Below are 18896 nucleotides of genomic sequence, written 5' to 3' on the forward strand. Positions count from 1 at the left end.
TTCCAACGAAGTTGGGTGCGCTATTGCAGACACTTCCTCTGTTCGTCCGTCTGTCAGAGGCCTTCACGATTCCTACAGTTTTCAAGATATTTAGTTCGTTCTTTTTGCGTTCAGTAGCGTATAGCTCTGGCACCTGAGCCAAGGAAAATTGTGATGATTGAACTGCGCATGAACAGGCTGCGCAATGCCAACTTTCTTATTTATAGAGATAATTTTTTGAAATCATATCCATATATCCCTCTAGTAAAGGAAAACATATGACCTTTTGGAAAGTACTGGTCAATTCATGGAAAATGCGCTGAAGTTACTCGCCTTAGAGCGAAAACCTTTTTACTTGTTTAATTAATCCACACTTAACTATCGGAAGGTAAGTACAGGTATGGACCTAAGTTAGCTGTCCATATATTTTTTAATCTGCTTATTATTATACTTTTTCTATATTTTGTATTAAAGACCATATCCGTAATTACTGTAAAATTAAAATGTAGCTCAAATTTATTTAGAAAATATAACGCTACGCTTCTTGTTGTAGTGTACGTTGCCTACCTCTATAAAGAAGCTTTGACCGGTTCACGACAGCTCGCACAAAAAGACGGAAAAGTAGGAATTTGTTGAAAAGGTTTAATCAAATAATCAGTCAAGTAATGAAGGGTAAGGTGGGGTCTTCTCTTGGGTCTTACAAATTAGCATCGTAATCAGTTCAATCCAGGCCACCATTTTAGAATGTACTCTTTGCCATTTGCCAATACTATTCGGATTTTTTGACATGATTATGTTACCCTGAATTTGATTGTGCGTTGATCAAGTCTAATTTTTTATACCTAATTTGTAAGTTGAGCTATAACAGATAATGGAGTACTTAAGGTAGTGGTGGCAGGATACCAGAATTGCTACAATCGCCGAGTGTTCAGAAATAATTTCACTTATAATTGCACAAGAGGTTTGTATTTTATCGAGTAAATTTGGGTTGTTTAGGTAATGAAAATCTGTTGCCTAGCAATTAGATGAGCATTTTTACGTTGACAGTTTTTCGAGTTCAATTGTTAAAAGGAAACTAATTTGAATTACAACACAAATTTACTCGGTTTAAACACAAACCTCGAATGTAATTGGGCAGGACAATTTAACGAACAAGAAATTCATCAAACTAATAATTATTGGCACACGTCAAACTAGTCATATGGCAAAAGATAATGCGATAATTGGTTCGAAAATTAATAAGTGAAAAAACCACTAGTGCATTTGTCGCTGGAAAAGTTGCAGGTAACTTTTGCCGCTGTGACAATTGCTGCGGCTTATGCGGTTTTCTATATCTACATGAGTTGAATTGTCACATACAATTATGGCAAAAACACTACCATTTCAGACATAAGGCCAAATAAGAAAATCTAATCAAAATGTTATGCATTTATTGTTTGAGAGGCAAAACTTTCACTATCACTATTGCGTGCGCCGCAATGGGTGAAAATTTTGACCGCACCTAACTTAGGTATAAAGAGTATAGGTACTTGATAGTAGGTGGTCGGAATTCTTCTGGTGGGAGCTCTAAGAATTCGCCACGCTTATCGGACAATGCACTTCTTCCTTATTCATACATATTTTACGTAGTCTGTCGAAATACATTTCACCTTGGCATTTCTTCCTTATAGCCACTGGATTTGAGTGCCGACAAAGGTAGTATTCTGTACAGTCGTATTCGTTTTCGTACAGCCCGTTCGCTTCGCAAGTGAACTGCGGTTGTTCGTTCAAAGGAATTTCTATAGTGGAATACGGAGAACATTCTACATTTTCGGTCTTACACTGCAGTATTCCTGCATCAAATTTGTGTTGATTTGGACAGCGGTAGTGTTGCACGTCGTACATTTGATCGCTCGCATTCCAAGTGCACAAATAGTATCTGTTGCAGTACAACGGATGCGAATGGTACCCCACAAAGGCACATTCCAAATCTGGTTCTCCGGGGCACTGCACAGGTGATGCGGTACAGCGTTTACTTTTTGCGTCGAAATTGCTTCCGTCAACGCAATATTGTTTACTACCAAATAAACTATTGTTCAAACACAAGTAATAGATATTACAATAAACTTCATCTGGATATTTTCCAACTCCTGGACACCTAAATTCGTTATCGTCAACATAACGTGGCGAAATTATTGAACGAGAAAACATTTTCGTACTTAACTTTGGAGGATTTATTATAACTGATGTTGAGATACTATCATTTGATGGAATTACGACCAGACTTGGAGTTGAGTTTGGTAATGTGATTACCACAGAAGGATCGCAATTGAAACCACAATTTGTAGGATCCACAGGAGTAGTCGATATGCACTGCACACCTTGGCAACCATTAATTCCCGTACATTTACCCACGTCGTCTGTGTTCATTATAATGGTAGTAGAATCTCCAACATCAAGCGTCACAGTGGACTCCCCTATTTTGATAATAACAGTTACGGTGTCACAAGTAGATTCTTGTATGGTTGCGCTTGAGTTACATTGGATTGGAGCAGTTGTTGTTACAGCAGGAGGCTTAATTATAGGGCATTGGTTGTCAGGAGGTGTTGTAGGTCCCATAGTTGTTGGAACTGGTGTCGTTGTTGTTAGCGCTGGCGTTGTAGTTGTTGGAACCGGTGTGGTAGTCACTGCAATCGGTGTTGTGGTGGTTGGTTTCGGTGTTGTGGTTGTTGGAACCGGTGTCGTGGTAATTGGAACCGGTGTGGTGGTAGTTGCAATCGGTGTTGTGGTGGTTGGTTTCGGTGTTGTGGTTGTTGGAACTGGAGTTGTAGTTGTGGGAACCGGTGTTGTGGTTGTGGGAACCGGTGTTGTGGTTGTTGGAACGGGCGTTGTAGTTGTTGGAGCAGGTGTCGTGGTTGTGGGAACTGGCGTTGTAGTTGTTGGAACCGGTGTTGTGGTTGTTGGATCCGGTGTGGTGGTAGTTGCAATTGGTGTTGTGGTGGTTGGTTTCGGTGTTGTGGTTGTTGGAACTGGAGTAGTAGTTGTGGGAACCGGTGTTGTGGTTGTGGGAACCGGTGTTGTGGTTGTTGGAACGGGCGTTGTAGTTGTTGGAGCAGGTGTCGTGGTTGTGGGAACTGGCGTTGTAGTTGTTGGAACCGGTGTTGTGGTTGTTGGATCCGGTGTGGTAGTCACTGCAATCGGTGTTGTGGTGGTTGGTTTCGGTGTTGTAGTCGTAGGTTTTGGTGTTGTGGTTGTTGGAACCGGTGTCGTGGTAATTGGAACCGGTGTGGTGGTAGTTGCAATCGGTGTTGTGGTGGTTGGTTTCGGTGTTGTAGTAGTAGGTTTTGGTGTTGTGGTTGTTGGAACCGGTGTCGTGGTAATTGGAACCGGTGTGGTGGTAGTTGCAATCGGTGTTGTGGGGGTTGGTTTCGGTGTTGTGGTTGTTGGAACTGGAGTTGTAGTTGTGGGAACCGGTGTTGTGGTTGTGGGAACCGGTGTTGTGGTTGTTGGAACCGGTGTTGTGGTTGTTGGAACCGGTGTGGTGGTAGTTGCAATCGGTGATGTGGTGGTTGGTTTAGGTGTTGTGGTTGTTGGAACTGGAGTTGTAGTTGTGGGAACCGGTGTTGTGGTTGTTGGAACCGGTGTTGTGGTTGTTGGAACAGGTGTCGTGGTTGTGGGAACTGGCGTTGTAGTTGTTGGTACCGGTGTTGTGGTTGTTGAAACCGATGTTGTGGTTGTTGGAACAGGCGTTGTGGTTGGAACCGGTGTAGTAGTTGTTGGAACTGGAGTTGTAGTTGTGGGAACCGGTGTTGTGGTTGTTGGAACCGCTGTTGTGGTTGTTGGAACTGGCGTTGTGGTTGGAACCGGTGTTGTGGTTGTTAACACAGGAGTTGTTGTTGTGGGAGCCGGTGTTGTGGTTGTTGGAACAGGTGTGGTTGTGGGAACTGGCGTTGTAGTTGTGGGAACAGGAGTGGTAGTTGTTGAGGAGCATTGATCATCAACATCCGTTGGACAGTCATCTATAGTAGTTTCTGCAGTGGTGGTTTCTGCGGGCGATGTCGTTGTTGGATTTGATGTAGATGTTGGAACAGGTGTTGTGGTTGTTGGATCCGGCGTTGTAGTTGTTGGAACTGGTGTTGTGGTTGTTGGAACCGGAGTTGTAGTTGTTGGAACTGGCGTTGTAGTTGTTGGAACAGGTGTCGTGGTTGTTGGAACTGGCGTCGTAGTTGTTGGAAGTGGTGTTGTGGTTGTAGGAACTGGCGTTGTAGATGTTGGAACCGGCGTTGTAGTTGTTGGAACTGGCGTTGTAGTCGTTGGAACCGGTGTCGTTGTTGTGGGCACTGGTGTTGTAGTCGTTGGAACCGGTGTTGTGGTTGTTGGAACCGGTGTTGTAGTTGTTGGAACTGGCGTTGTAGTTGTTGGAACCGGTGTCGTGGTTGTGGGCACGGGAGTTGTAGTCGTTGGAACTGGTGTTGTGGTTGTTGGGACTGGTGTTGTGGTTGTTGGAACTGGCGTTGTAGTTGTTGGAACTGGCGTTGTAGTTGTTGGAACCGGTGTCGTGGTTGTTGGAACCGGCGTTGTAGTTGTCGAAACTGGCGTTGTGGTTGTTGGAACTGGCGTTGTAGTCGTTGGAACCGGTGTCGTTGTTGTTGGCACTGGAGTTGTAGTCGTTGGAACCGGTGTTGTGGTTGTTGGAACCGGCGTTGTAGTTGTTGGAACTGGCGTTGTAGTTGTGGGCACTGGAGTTGTAGTCGTTGGAACCGGTGTTGTGGTTGTTGGAACCGGCGTTGTAGTTGTTGGAACAGGCGTTGTAGTTGTTTGAACTGGTGTTGTGGTTGTTGGAACAGGAGTTGTAGTTGTTGGAACAGGCGTTGTGGTTGTTGGAACTGGTGTTGTGGTTGTTGGAACTGGCGTTGTAGTTGTTGGAACTGGTGTTGTGGTTGTTGGAACAGGAGTTGTAGTTGTTGGAACAGGCGTTGTGGTTGTTGGAACTGGTGTTGTGGTCGTTGGAACAGGAGTTGTAGTTGTTGGAACTGGTGTTGTGGTTGTTGGAACTGGCGTTGTAGTTGTTGGAACTGGTGTTGTGGTTGTTGGAACAGGAGTTGTAGTTGTTGGAACAGGCGTTGTGGTTGTTGGAACTGGTGTTGTGGTTGTTGGAACCGGCGTTGTAGTTGTCGGAAGTGGCGTTGTAGTTGTTGGAACTGGCGTTGTAGTTGTTGGAACCGGTGTCGTGGTTGTTGGAACCGGCGTTGTAGTTGTCGGAAGTGGCGTTGTAGTTGTTGGAACTGGCGTTGTAGTGGTTGGAATCGGTGTTGTGGTTGTTGAAACTGGCGTTGTAGTTGTTGCAACAGGCGTTGTAGTTGTTGGAACTGGTGTTGTAGTCGTTGGAACTGGTGTTGTGGTTGTTGGAACAGGAGTTGTAGTTGTTGGAACTGGTGTTGTGGTTGTTGGAACCGGTGTTGTGGTTGTTGGAACAGGTGTCGTGGTTGTGGGAACTGGCGTTGTAGTTGTTGGAACTGGTGTTGTGGTTGTTGGGACTGGTGTTGTGGTTGTTGGAACCGGAGTTGTAGTTGTTGGAAGTTGTGTTGTGGTTGTTGGAACTGGCGTTGTAGTTGTTGGAAGTGGTGTTGTGGTTGTAGGAACTGGCGTTGTAGTTGTTGGAACCGGCGTTGTAGTCGTTGGAACCGGCGTTGTAGTTGTTGGAACCGGTGTCGTGGTAGTAGGCACTGGAGTTGTAGTCGTTGGAACTGGTGTTGTGGTTGTTGGAACTGGCGTTGTAGTTGTTGGAACTGGTGTTGTGGTTGTTGGGACTGGTGTTGTGGTTGTTGGAACCGGAGTTGTAGTTGTTGGAAGTTGTGTTGTGGTTGTTGGAACTGGCGTTGTAGTTGTTGGAACTGGCGTTGTAGTTGTGGGAACCGGTGTCGTGGTTGTTGGAAGTTGTGTTGTGGTTGTTGGAACTGGCGTTGTAGTTGTTGGCACTGGCGTTGTAGTTGTGGGAACCGGTGTCGTGGTTGTTGGAACTGGCGTTGTAGTTGTTGGTACAGGCGTTGTAGTTGTTGGAACTGGTGTTGTGGTTGTTGGAACAGGAGTTGTAGTTGTTGGAACTGGTGTTGTGGTTGTTGGAACTGGCGTTGTAGTTGTTGGAACAGGTGTTGTAGTTGTTGGAACAGGAGTTGTAGTTGTTGGAAGTTGTGTTGTGGTTGTTGGAACTGGCGTTGTGGTTGTTGGAACTGGCGTTGTAGTCGTTGGAACCGGTGTCGTTGTTGTTGGCACTGGAGTTGTAGTCGTTGGAAGCGGTGTTGTGGTAGTTGGAACCGGCGTTGTAGTTGTTGGAACTGGCGTTGTAGTTGTGGGCACTGGAGTTGTAGTCGTTGGAACCGGTGTTGTGGTTGTTGGAACCGGCGTTGTAGTTGTTGGAACAGGCGTTGTAGTTGTTGGAACTGGCGTTGTGGTTGTTGGAACAGGAGTTGTAGTTGTTGGAACAGGCGTTGTGGTTGTTGGAACTGGTGTTGTGGTTGTTGGAACAGGAGTTGTAGTTGTTGGAACAGGCGTTGTGGTTGTTGGAACTGGTGTTGTGGTCGTTGGAACAGGAGTTGTAGTTGTTGGAACTGGTGTTGTGGTTGTTGGAACTGGCGTTGTAGTTGTTGGAACTGGTGTTGTGGTTGTTGGAACTGGCGTTGTAGTTGTTGGAACAGGAGTTGTAGTTGTTGGAACTGGTGTTGTGGTTGTTGGAACAGGAGTTGTAGTTGTTGGAACTGGCGTTGTGGTTGTTGGAACAGGAGTTGTAGTTGTTGGAACTGGTGTTGTGGTTGTTGGAACTGGCGTTGTAGTCGTTGGAACCGGTGTTGTGGTTGTTGGAACCGGCGTTGTAGTTGTTGGAACTGGCGTTGTGGTTGTTAGAACCGGTGTTGTGGTTGTTGGAACTGGCGTTGTAGTTGTTGGAACGGGAGTCGTGGTTGTTGGCACTGGAGTTGTAGTCGTTGGAACCGGTGTTGTGGTTGTTGGAACCGGCGTTGTAGTTGTTGGAACCGGTGTCGTGGTTGTGGGCACTGGAGTTGTAGTCGTTGGAACCGGTGTTGTGGTTGTTGGAACCGCTGTTGTAGTTGTTGGAACTGGCGTTGTAGTTGTTGGAACCGGTGTCGTGGTTGTGGGCACTGGAGTTGTAGTCGTTGGAACCGGTGTTGTGGTTGTTGGAACCGGCGTTGTAGTTGTTGGAACTGGCGTTGTAGTTGTTGGAACCGGTGTCGTGGTTGTGGGCACGGGAGTTGTAGTCGTTGGAACTGGTGTTGTGGTTGTTGGGACTGGTGTTGTGGTTGTTGGAACTGGCGTTGTAGTTGTTGGAACTGGTGTTGTGGTTGTTGGAACTGGCGTTGTAGTTGTTGGAACTGGTGTTGTGGTTGTTGGAACTGGCGTTGTAGTTGTTGGAACTGGTGTTGTGGTTGTTGGAACAGGAGTTGTAGTTGTTGGAACTGGCGTTGTGGTTGTTGGAACAAGAGTTGTAGTTGTTGGAACAGGAGTTGTGGTTGTTGGAACCGGCGTTGTAGTTGTTGGAACTGGCGTTGTGGTTGTTGGAACCGGTGTTGTGGTTGTTGGAACTGGCGTTGTAGTTGTTGGAACCGGAGTCGTGGTTGTTGGCACTGGAGTTGTAGTCGTTGGAACCGGCGTTGTGGTTGTTGGAACCGGCGTTGTAGTTGTTGGAACTGGCGTTGTAGTTGTTGGAACCGGTGTCGTGGTTGTTGGAACTGGAGTTGTAGTTGTTGGAACTGGCGTTGTAGTTGTTGGAACCGGTGTCGTGGTTGTTGGAACCGGCGTTGTAGTTGTTGGAACTGGCGTTGTGGTTGTTGGAACTGGCGTTGTAGTTGTTGGAACTGGTGTTGTAGTCGTTGGAACTGGTGTTGTGGTTGTTGGGACTGGTGTTGTGGTTGTTGGAACTGGCGTTGTAGTTGTTGGAACTGGTGTTGTGGTTGTTGGAACTGGCGTTGTAGTTGTTGGAACTGGTGTTGTGGTTGTTGGAACTGGCGTTGTAGTTGTTGGAACAGGAGTTGTAGTTGTTGGAACTGGTGTTGTGGTTGTTGGAACAGGAGTTGTAGTTGTTGGAACTGGCGTTGTGGTTGTTGGAACGTTGTAGTTGTTGGAAGAGTTGGTTGTTGGAACCGGCGTTGTAGTTGTTGGAACTGGCGTTGTGGTTGTTGGAACCGGTGTTGTGGTTGTTAGAACTGGCGTTGTAGTTGTTGGAACTGGTGTTGTGGTTGTTGGAACTGGCGTTGTAGTTGTTGGAACAAGAGTTGTAGTTGTTGGAACTGGCGTTGTGGTTGTTGGAATAGGAGTTGTAGTTGTTGGAACAGGAGTTGTGGTTGTTGGAACCGGCGTTGTAGTTGTTGGAACTGGCGTTGTGGTTGTTGGAACCGGCGTTGTAGTTGTTGGAACTGGCGTTGTGGTTGTTGGAACCGGTGTTGTAGTTGTTGGAACTGGCGTTGTAGTTGTTGGAACTGGCGTTGTGGTTGTTGGAACCGGTGTTGTGGTTGTTGGAACTGGCGTTGTAGTTGTTGGAACCGGAGTCGTGGTTGTTGGCACTGGAGTTGTAGTCGTTGGAACCGGCGTTGTGGTTGTTGGAACCGGCGTTGTAGTTGTTGGAACTGGCGTTGTAGTTGTTGGAACCGGTGTCGTGGTTGTTGGCACTGGAGTTGTAGTCGTTGGAACCGGCGTTGTGGTTGTTGGAACCGGCGTTGTAGTTGTTGGAACTGGCGTTGTGGTTGTTGGAACCGGTGTTGTAGTTGTTGGAACTGGCGTTGTAGTTGTTGGAACTGGTGTTGTGGTTGTTGGAACTGGTGTTGTGGTTGTTGGGACTGGTGTTGTGGTTGTTGGAACCGGTGTCGTGGTTGTTGGAACCGGCGTTGTAGTTGTTGGAACTGGCGTTGTGGTTGTTGGAACTGGCGTTGTAGTTGTTGGAACTGGTGTTGTAGTCGTTGGAACTGGTGTTGTGGTTGTTGGGACTGGTGTTGTGGTTGTTGGAACTGGCGTTGTAGTTGTTGGAACTGGTGTTGTGGTTGTTGGAACTGGCGTTGTAGTTGTTGGAACTGGTGTTGTGGTTGTTGGAACTGGCGTTGTAGTTGTTGGAACAGGAGTTGTAGTTGTTGGAACTGGTGTTGTGGTTGTTGGAACAGGAGTTGTAGTCGTTGGAACCGGCGTTGTGGTTGTTGGAACCGGCGTTGTAGTTGTTGGAACTGGCGTTGTAGTTGTTGGAACCGGTGTCGTGGTTGTTGGAACTGGAGTTGTAGTTGTTGGAACTGGCGTTGTAGTTGTTGGAACCGGTGTCGTGGTTGTTGGAACCGGCGTTGTAGTTGTTGGAACTGGCGTTGTGGTTGTTGGAACGGTGTTGTGGTTGTTGGAACTGGTGTTGTAGTCGTTGGAACCGGTGTTGTGGTTGTTGGAACTGGCGTTGTAGTTGTTGGCACCGGTGTCGTAGTTGTTGGCACTGGAGTTGTAGTCGTTGGAACCGGTGTTGTGGTTGTTGGAACCGGTGTTGTGGTTGTTGGAATCGGTGTTGTAGTTGAGTAGTAGAGGCATTGTTCTGTGGTGGCTATAGATGTCATTTCTATGGGTGGCGTTCTATCTATTAATGAAGCTACTAAATCCATAGGCGGTGGTATTGAAAACTCTAAATCCAATTGTTCTACTGAATGCAATAGGCGAGTACGTGAAACTGGAATGGTTTCACTATCTGGTGAGTTAAGTATAACTGAACTTTGTAACTCTCCCTGTTCATTTATAACGTCTGGATCGCAGCTATTATTACTTTGGGTTTCCGTGAAGACAATGGCGCCACGTATTTTCGTTTCAGTGCCATTCCCAGTATCGTTTGTTAAAATCTGACTTATCATGGACATATTCAATAGCAATTTAACTTTTGGTTGTCCATTTTGTGGCAATAACTCAAATGAATTCCAAGTGGAACTCTTTAGTTCTTTCTCTTTATTACAGGCAAGAAGTGTTGTCACCACCACGTTACTACTACTGTCTAAAGCTAGCGCAGTCCGAGGAAGTGTGTTTGTTGTGTGGTCGCCGTGTGTACCATCTGTGTCGTTGAATTCATTCTCGAAATTGGAAGTGACGTTTTCAGTGCTGGCACTTTTTAGTATACTCTGCAAAACGAACAATGACAATTTTAACGTTTTGACGCGAAATCGTATTATTAGAAGGTTTAAAAGTTGTGGGGTTGAACAGATTTGTCTCAAATAGAGAAGTTTAGCCACTTTGGTTGGTTTGTTTGGTTGGTTTGGCCTTTCTTAAATTTAGAATAATTATATGAGTTTGGTCTTTAAATGAACTTGCTTACTTTATTAGCATACATGTGGATTTGTACACCAAAAATATATTTTCCACTGATAGATATTTAGATCAAGTAATTATGTATTCCCGGAATTTTCATGAAACCTTTATTTTCATGCCAACAGGAAATTTTAATTGCCATGACAATGACAGACGACAGTTACTTTGTTCGCGCATGCAATTCTGAACTGATTCTGAACAAATTCAGAATTGACGTAGAGCGCATGTCTAGTTATGAACCGGTCAAGATTGTATTTTACCGTGAACGATTCCGGATTCGAACGAGAACTCGTAACGTCATACCTGTCAGAACGTGACGTCATAGAAATTGTGGCTTCAGAAATGCGGTTCAATTTCAACTTTTTTCGAATCATCTGGCCACCCCTAGATATAGGTTACTCTGTTAGATAAAAAATATGTAACTCGTCTTACAATTTTGAACAAGGCACTTTTAGTAATATTAAACCAGTCGGAAACTTCTCTAAATGAAGTTGCCTCGTTTGCAGAAAACCGCAAGAAAACAGTTATGTATTTAAGTGGTGTAACCTTATCACAATTGGCTTCCTGCCATTTGAAATTTTCCGAATGAGCTATTTGATTTGCTAACTCTTCCGCCTTTTTATTTTCGATTTATCGAAAATGCTCGATGTATTGCTCAGCAGTGAACTGTGGCAGCACTTCCTCAAAATAGCCACTAGTTTTAGGAACTACAAATTTCGTCGCTAGATCATAAACGGTGTGATATGGTCGATTGGCTGTATAAGTTTTTTTTTTTTGAGTTGGATCCATCGTTCCTCGAAATGGGGGTTGAAATATATTGTGTGATCAAAACTCTCTAAACCTTCCCCATATAGTTTTATTCGTTGAAGTTTTTTAAAAGTAAAAGCGACTATAGTTTCGGCGTACTGCCATCATCAGGCGATGTGAAAGTTAACAGGAAAACGGTAAATTACAAACGTTGAAGACGAATAAGACGAACATGTTGTTTTTTTAATTATTAACTGGCCGAAGCCAAGTGAAAAACCTGAAGGGTGGTTAAAACGGAAAGGTTGTCCTAAGTTTCAAGACGAATTATTATCAAGCCTTGTTAAGACAACCAACCGGAGGGTTGAATTATTACATTAAAGTTGGATTAACACATTTCAAAAGAACGGGGGGGAAAAATAAACTTATAAAAGTATGATTGTCAATCATTTCGAGACATGCCGTCTGCATGATCTCGAATTTAAACTTTACTTAAATAATTTAAATATGTAGTCATCTCAATAGTTTCAATACTTTTATAAGTTTATTTTTCCCCCCCGTTCTTTTGAAATGTGTTAAATCCAACTTTCAACTTTTAATGTAATAATTCAACCCTCCGGTTGGTTGTCTTAACAAGGCTTGATAATAATTCGTTTTGAAACTTAGGACAACCTTTCCGTTTTAACCACCCTTCAGGTTTTTTCACTTGGCTTCGGCCAGTTAATAATTAAAAAAAAAAACAACATGTTCGTCTTATTCGTCTTCAACGTTTGTAATTTACCGTTTTCCTGTTAACTTTCACATCGCCTGATGATGGCAGTACGCCGAAACTATAGTCGCTTTTACTTTTTAAAAAACTTCAACGAATAAAACTATATGGGGAAGGTTTAGAGAGTTTTGATCACACAATGGCTGTATAAGCACTGTAAAACTGTATATAGATGAGTACTGTTTGCTACACGATTATCGGTATTGCGCATGAACAACAAAAGCTGAAGACTTTGGGACCTATTCTGAATCAAAAATGGGACATTACAATGTTATCCTCGAAAACGGTATTGTTAACAAAGATCCTAAATTCGTTAATCGCGAACGCTACTTTTTAGACTGCGCATGCGTATCGCCCCTGAACTGCTTCAGAATTGCATCTGCGCACAAAGCTAGTAACATTCCTGGCTACCTTTTCTCCCGCTTCGCCTGTCACATTGGTAATGTCTAATGATTCCTGTCATTACTGACACAATGGGGATTTACGATAGGTAATTCAATCGTTTTAACCGGAATGGTAGAAATCACCATAGAAACAATTGTGGCAATAATTGTAACCATAGCAAAATCTACCTAATCGGTTGAATTATCGTAAATCCCCACTGATACCACAACCATCTATATTTACAAACCGTGCTGAGAATTATGGCAACACTGCAGGTAGGGCCGATTACCGAATTCAACTTGACAGATTTCGGGTGTATTTTGGGTGTAATAATCTTATTTACCTGTTTTAACACAGTGAAATTGCGACGATTTGCGTTACTCCGTATTGAATCAACAGACATTATTATTCAGGTAAGTTGCTAAACGAAATAATCGATTTGTTGTCATAACCTCTAAAGCAGGCTACTCATTATTGGACACTACAAGCACTTGTATTTATTCAAGTACATGTACAGTGTGCCCCATTAATAATGGTCACAGGCTATATCTATGGAACCGTTAATTGCACAGCTTCGGGAAAAAAAATTTGTTAACAAAAGGGGCCAAGAGAAATCGCTGGAAATTATTTTCAAGTTTCTAACTTCGCCGCTAGAGGGCGTATGATTCATGGTTAGGTAGAAAAATGACTTTTTTCCTAAAATATACCCAACAAACATGCATAAAAAATACATGCATAGTAATCTTGTACCAATTTTGCATCATTTTGATGGAGCACAAATTGCTCTAGCTCATTAAATATCAGGAGTGGGGGAAGGGGAACATCTCTTTAAGGAATTGATTGTAACTTCGGATTAGGTTAACAGATTTTCACAAAATAAGCCTTGTTGGAAGGAGCTCTCTTCGCGGAATCAGATTTTATTAAATAGAGTCTTTTTAGTAAATGTGATGAGTGGTAGAGGGCGCGATGTGACATTAACATAAACTTTGCAGGTTTTTTTGGTAATTTCAAATGGAATGATATTATTATTATATGATCAAATAAGGTGAAATAGTGAGAATATCAGTGAAAACCGGATTTTGATATCTGTTTTCTAACCATAGATCTGGCGAAAATACGAATACATTCACAAATTTTAATTGCAATATTGATGCTCATTCAAGTTGGCTTTGAAACAAAAGAAAACAGAACAAAAGAAAGTTTATCAGTCCTTTCATTAAACGTATTCGTGCGATTATCACCACGATGGGTGCCCGGCACATTTCTTGGTAAGCGAGAGTCGAGGCGAGAGTGTTTGAATTTGAGTTATCCTGGCAAATGGATAGAAAGAGGAAGTATTTTTTCATGACCAGCTAGGTCACTCGACTTAACTTGCTTAGACTTAAATTTGTTTGAAAGGATAAAAGACGCACAGTTTTTCTAACAAGGCCAACTACAAGAAACGATATGGTGACGAGAATTAGAAATGTAATTCATAGTCATGGCTGAAGTTAAAGCAACTGTTCTCTCTACACAGCAGAGACTCCTCTTTGTGTCGAAAATAATGGCAGACATTGAACATTTACGTTAATTATAATTATTATTTGTTTTATTATTTACTTAATTCATATTTCTCTGATTTAAAGTTTGAATCATTTTTTTGTTGCTCATAATTAAAAAACTTAGATTGAGTGTTAATTTTGAACTGCCATCGCCTCATTCACTTTGACATAATTATCGGTTGCTATGTGTTCATTTGTTTCAAATCCAACTTGGATGAATATAAATATTGCAATTAAAATTTGTGAATGTTCGTATTTTCCCCATATCTCTGCTTAGAAAACAGATATCAAAATGCGGTTTTCACTGATATTCTCACTTTTTCATCTTATTTGATAATATAATATAATAATTATATCGTTCCATTTGAAATTTTTAAAAAAACTTGCAAAGTTTATGTTAATGTCACATCGCGCCCTCTACCACTCATCACGTTTACTAAATAGACTATCTTCATGTAAAATCTGATTCCACGAAGAGAGCTCTTTCCAACAAGACCTATTATGTAAAAATCTGTTAACCTAATCCGAAGTTACAATCAATTCCTTAAAGAGATGTTCCTCTTCCCCCACTCCTCATATTTTATGAGCTAGAGCAATTTGCGCTCCATCAAAATTGATACAATATTACTATGCATGTATTTTTTATGCATGTTTGTTGGGTATATTTTAGGAAAAAAGTCATTTGTCTACTTAACCATGAATCATCGTACGCCCTCTAGCGGCGAAGTTACAAACTTGAAAATAATTTCCAGCGATTTCTCTTGGCCCCTTTTGTTAACAAAATTTTTTCCCCGAAGCTGTGCAATTAACGGTTCCATAGATATGGCCTGTGACCATTGTTAATGGGACACCCTGTACAAGCTCAAATATGATCCCGATGGAAAACACATTATGATGCAGTGACCAATTTACAGCGTTCCGAACTTTAAAGTCAAATAAAAATGTTATTATCCATTTTTGTAAATGAATAAAATAGATGTACCTACAATAGGGATTTACAGTATAGTTGAATTCCGTAGTTCTAATTTAATAAGCGTATACCTGAAACAATAAAACAATTTTTTGGACAGTAAAAGTTTATTTCAAAATATTGACTGATTAGAAAAAAAATAATGAACATATGCGGTAATAGGGGTTTATTCAAAACGAGATGGTTTTGGCGGGATCCGTGACGTAATAAGCCCGACCAATCAGCTGCTAGAACAATTCAGATGACATCACGACTTGGCAATATTGCAGGAGAATGTCATTTGTAACTTGCGTCACCTGACACAGGTGCGTGTCACTTGTCATTCACTTTCGCGTTAGATACAGTTAAACGTGCCTCTTAAACCGCCAATTCCGACAAACGTCGGACCCTCGCACAAGGTTGCCGGCTCACTTCTACGTGATTGGTTGTAGGTTTGTGACGTATTTAGACTGAACCGTTTCAAATTCGGACTAAAAACGCAGCTTTTCAATAATTTATTTTGGGTTTATTTTACTCGAAAATAAAAATTGAGGATACACGGGTCTTTTTATTTTTAATGTAATTTGTAGATCAGAAATAAAAAATGAAGCCGAAAGCCCCCATTGTAAGCTGCCTAAGTATCTTTCTTCGGTATTAAAACCACCAAGGCGAAACACAGAAGAGAGGAAAAATGCAATTTTTCAAGAGCAACAAGACGCCATTAAAACTCAGCGGCCCTCCGATTAACTTTCGGACAACGTTGCCAAACATCTCAGCATGTCTTGTAATTATAGACGGCTGTGCTGATACTAATCAAAAGTTCTATATTTGAAATTGAAATCTCTATACTGCCTAAGGAACGACTTTACCGTTTTCATTCATCTTTTTCTAACACTGTGTATAGAAAGTTCTTACGGAAAAAAAGCTACGAAAATTGGGCAACAAATTTCGGAAAACTTCAACGAAGATTTAAAACTCCGCGCGTTTGCCAGCTAGCGCCTTCGGCAGTTCGCGCGCCGCAAATGAACAGTTGCATCGGTCGGCATCTATCAATAATCCATTAATTAATTCATTTCTTAGTGCACAATCCACTTGATCGAAACGTTTACCTACACAGTTTTCAGTGAGGTTTTTGAGAAGTGTTTGTTCCAAAAGCAAAATAAGGGCCATAGTTAGTTCACCAGATTCAAGATAACGTCGACTATCCAACGGAATTTTTAAATTCGCTGGAATTCCCCATAATCTGCAATTAAAAGCTGGATCGTTAATCATTATGTTGCGGAACATAAACCAGCCACGTCTTTGTAATGGCGCCCCGCAGGCGGTGATGAAATCTATCAACAACTTCATCGAAGTCATAGTTTTGACAGAGACGTCTTTAGACGAAGAAGTTTTGATCCCACGCATCCCTATTGTGCCGAACGACGGTTACAATTTCCTGTGTGCTATAAGTAATTAAATGGTAAAAGCAGTCGTTAGTGATTTTGGGGTCAATCTGGAAAATCCATGTTTTTTCACATGGCCAATTTTATGTCGCCTATAAGTTCTCGTGTGGAAAAACCTTTAACATTATCTATTTATGCGATAGAAAACAAAACTAATAATATTACGTATCAAAAAACATTGAGTACAATAAACACATGTTTTTGAAATATTTTTTTCTTATTATTTATTCCAGTTTGAATTTAATATTCGTAGGTAGACGGGACAACGTATATCGGGCCAACTAGTTTTATAATAAAAAAAATGATTTCAGGTGAAATGTAATACAAAACTCGTCAGTAAAATGACACTACTTGAATCGGAAATAAAAGTACTCGGCTCCAAAGCGGCCTCGTACCTCAATATTTCCTCGCCCTTAATGTGCCATTTTCCTAGCTTATGTCAATATGTTAACTAAAATTTCAAATTTTGTTTGTTTACATAGGTATATTTCGCAAATGGACGTATAAAAATGCGACACGTTTTATACATGGTAACTTTATACCTTTTCGTCTTAATGCCACTCCAAGGAGGGGTCAACAAAAGACCCTACTACGTTTCCCATTAAAACATAATGATTATTATTAATTAATTGATGCTATCCAACTTTTTGCAGTTTCTTTATCTAGAAGCTATCCAGATATTTGGTGTATTAATTAGTAATAAAATCAAAAATTAATAAAATCGAACTCACCAAAATTATGTGTATTACTATTACATAGTTCTTCTGATTTTTTCCCATCAGAATCATCTTCTCGCATCTCACTGATATTACGTTCTGTAGCAATACTTAAACGTTATCTCAAGAGATACCTGGCTATTTATTTTAACCTTTGTAGGAATGATTTATGAATGTATTTTAGTTTAAATCACACCGCACGTTCTCTTCTTATCGGGATTTGATTTGTTGTGTCCTATTGCAATCAAATAAACACAAAACCAGTGGTTTAGTCTTTTGCACTGTTTGAGTACCTATATATTTCCGAATACTGTAAGTGCATCCGTCAACTTACTATGCGATGCGTATGTAGGTATCTTATATAGGTACCTTGGGAGTTCTAGGAAGACTTTAATCATAAATTTAATCAGATTTATTATCTTTTTTTTGCGTAATATAGGTAAGTACATTTTCATCAAAATTGTTTCACTATGTTCCTAGTATTCTACTAATGGGCATCAAAAGAACAAACTGATCATAACTTGGTGGCGTTATTTTCATTCTATGCACTTGTGGTCTTCAATTTTTCCCTGATCAATTTGGCACTATCAAGGCGCATTGTAAATTTTTTATTTTTTTTTATTTTGCCTTTATTTTTTTGAACTTAATTTATTTGATTGAGAACATCAGTAGACGAAGACTGCACTGTGTAAACACAAACAAGTTGCTCTGGCGCTCAGTAGTTACCAATTTTAAATCGACCTTTGCAGCGTTACTAATTGGGATGTGCACAAATTAAATTCTTCACCATTCAAAGGCCAGGTACTTAATACGTGTAATGACCCTTTACCTCTTATCTGTGTTTTAGCGCTATACATACGTTTTATTCTATACTTACAACCGATAACGATGTCGCAATAATTGCATTCTGCAAGTATGCATTTCTATATATAGGTATCCAACATTCCTTTTTACTCACTTCCTAGTCCGATTATGTAATTATTATTTCATATAGTATTGCGGTAGCAATTAAGTGGCTCTCTGACCAGATCGGCCCGGTATATTTCGGTGATTAAAGAAGCTTCCAATGAACGTATGCCCTAAACGTTTAAATTTTTGAGATACAGGGTGGTACAGTTTAAAAAAAATCAGTTTTTTAATAATGACAGAGATAATATTGTAGACATCTTTTTCAAATTTGGTACATGTCTTCTATGCATCATCTGATGTGTAAAAGTTTTTGAACTTGAACTTGAGCCAAGGGTTGCTTTTTATTTTTTAGGGAAAAAAACTACCCCTATTAGAAAAAAATCGTATAATTGTAAATTAAAGCGAGTAATTGATTCAAATCATCTTATAAAGGAGTGAATAAATATTAATTAACATTAAACAACATAACTTAAGATTTTATCACAGTTTAACCCCTAAATCTTACTTCTAAAATAGTTATAATTAAAACAATGTCATAAAATACTTTGACTCCACTGATTTGCATGGAAATTTGAATTTAGGTTATTCTTACCCTCCACTTCAAAATTGGACTTGTGCCGTTGGTTACTGTTTATTTTTTAGGAGTGGAAACTACCCCTATTAATCATAAAATTGTAAATTCAAGCAATTTGGGATTATTTAATTATACAGCAACATTAAATTTAGATTTCTTTGCTATTTTTATTTTTTACCACATAATTTCTACCCCTTATAAAAACGAACCCCTTGCGAAGAAATTCGAATAGTTGATGATACTATATAGTACAGTGTGTAAAGCGATGGGGTATACAAGAGGCAATTTTTTTTAAATATTGATTTATGGCAAAAATTTATTCTTTATGATATTTTTTGCTTGCTTTGAAAGTATCAATAACGTTTCGATTGTTTGTGTTTTGATAGCAATAAGCCGCGTACAGACCGGATTCCAACGCCAAGCCAACGAATCCAAACACATGTGACGTTGGCGTTTGTCGTTGGAAACGATTGGAATGCCCTAATCCACACCAAAATTTAAGATTTGAGTTGGACTTGGTGGGACCGTGTTGGGTAAAGTTCGGTAACCGGTGCTGCTGGTCTGTCAAACAATGTCAA

At 41.0% G+C, this 18896-nt stretch overlaps 1 protein-coding gene across 1 annotated transcript; it reads right to left on the minus strand.

Annotated features, from left to right (window-relative positions):
* Nucleotides 1–1392: 1392 nt before the first annotated feature.
* Nucleotides 1393–16949, minus strand: LOC116169450 (mucin-2-like). The gene is made up of 3 exons (XM_031485539.1): nucleotides 16851–16949; nucleotides 9246–10100; nucleotides 1393–5852 (listed from the first exon to the last, which is right to left on the minus strand). The coding sequence occupies exons 2-3, from the start codon at nucleotides 9523–9525 to the stop codon at nucleotides 1546–1548; spliced, it is 4587 nt and encodes a 1528-aa protein (XP_031341399.1). The 5' UTR covers nucleotides 9526–10100; nucleotides 16851–16949; the 3' UTR covers nucleotides 1393–1545.
* Between the last annotated feature and the right edge of the window lie 1947 nt (nucleotides 16950–18896).

The sequence above is a fragment of the Photinus pyralis genome, unplaced genomic scaffold (assembly GCF_008802855.1).
Source record: "Photinus pyralis isolate 1611_PpyrPB1 unplaced genomic scaffold, Ppyr1.3 Ppyr1.4_LG4, whole genome shotgun sequence".
NCBI classification, from domain to species: Eukaryota; Metazoa; Arthropoda; class Insecta; order Coleoptera; family Lampyridae; genus Photinus; species Photinus pyralis.

What these genes read in the sequence shown, in the direction of transcription:
- LOC116169450 (XM_031485539.1), bottom strand. Translation starts at nt 9,525, where the DNA reads ATGCCTCTACTACTCAACTACAACACCGATTCCAACAACCACAACACC. An exon ending in TCCAACAACTACAACGCCAG is followed by an intron (nt 5,853 to 9,245) that starts TTCCAACAACTA and finishes CTACAACGCCAG; the next exon opens with TTCCAACAACTACAACGCCA.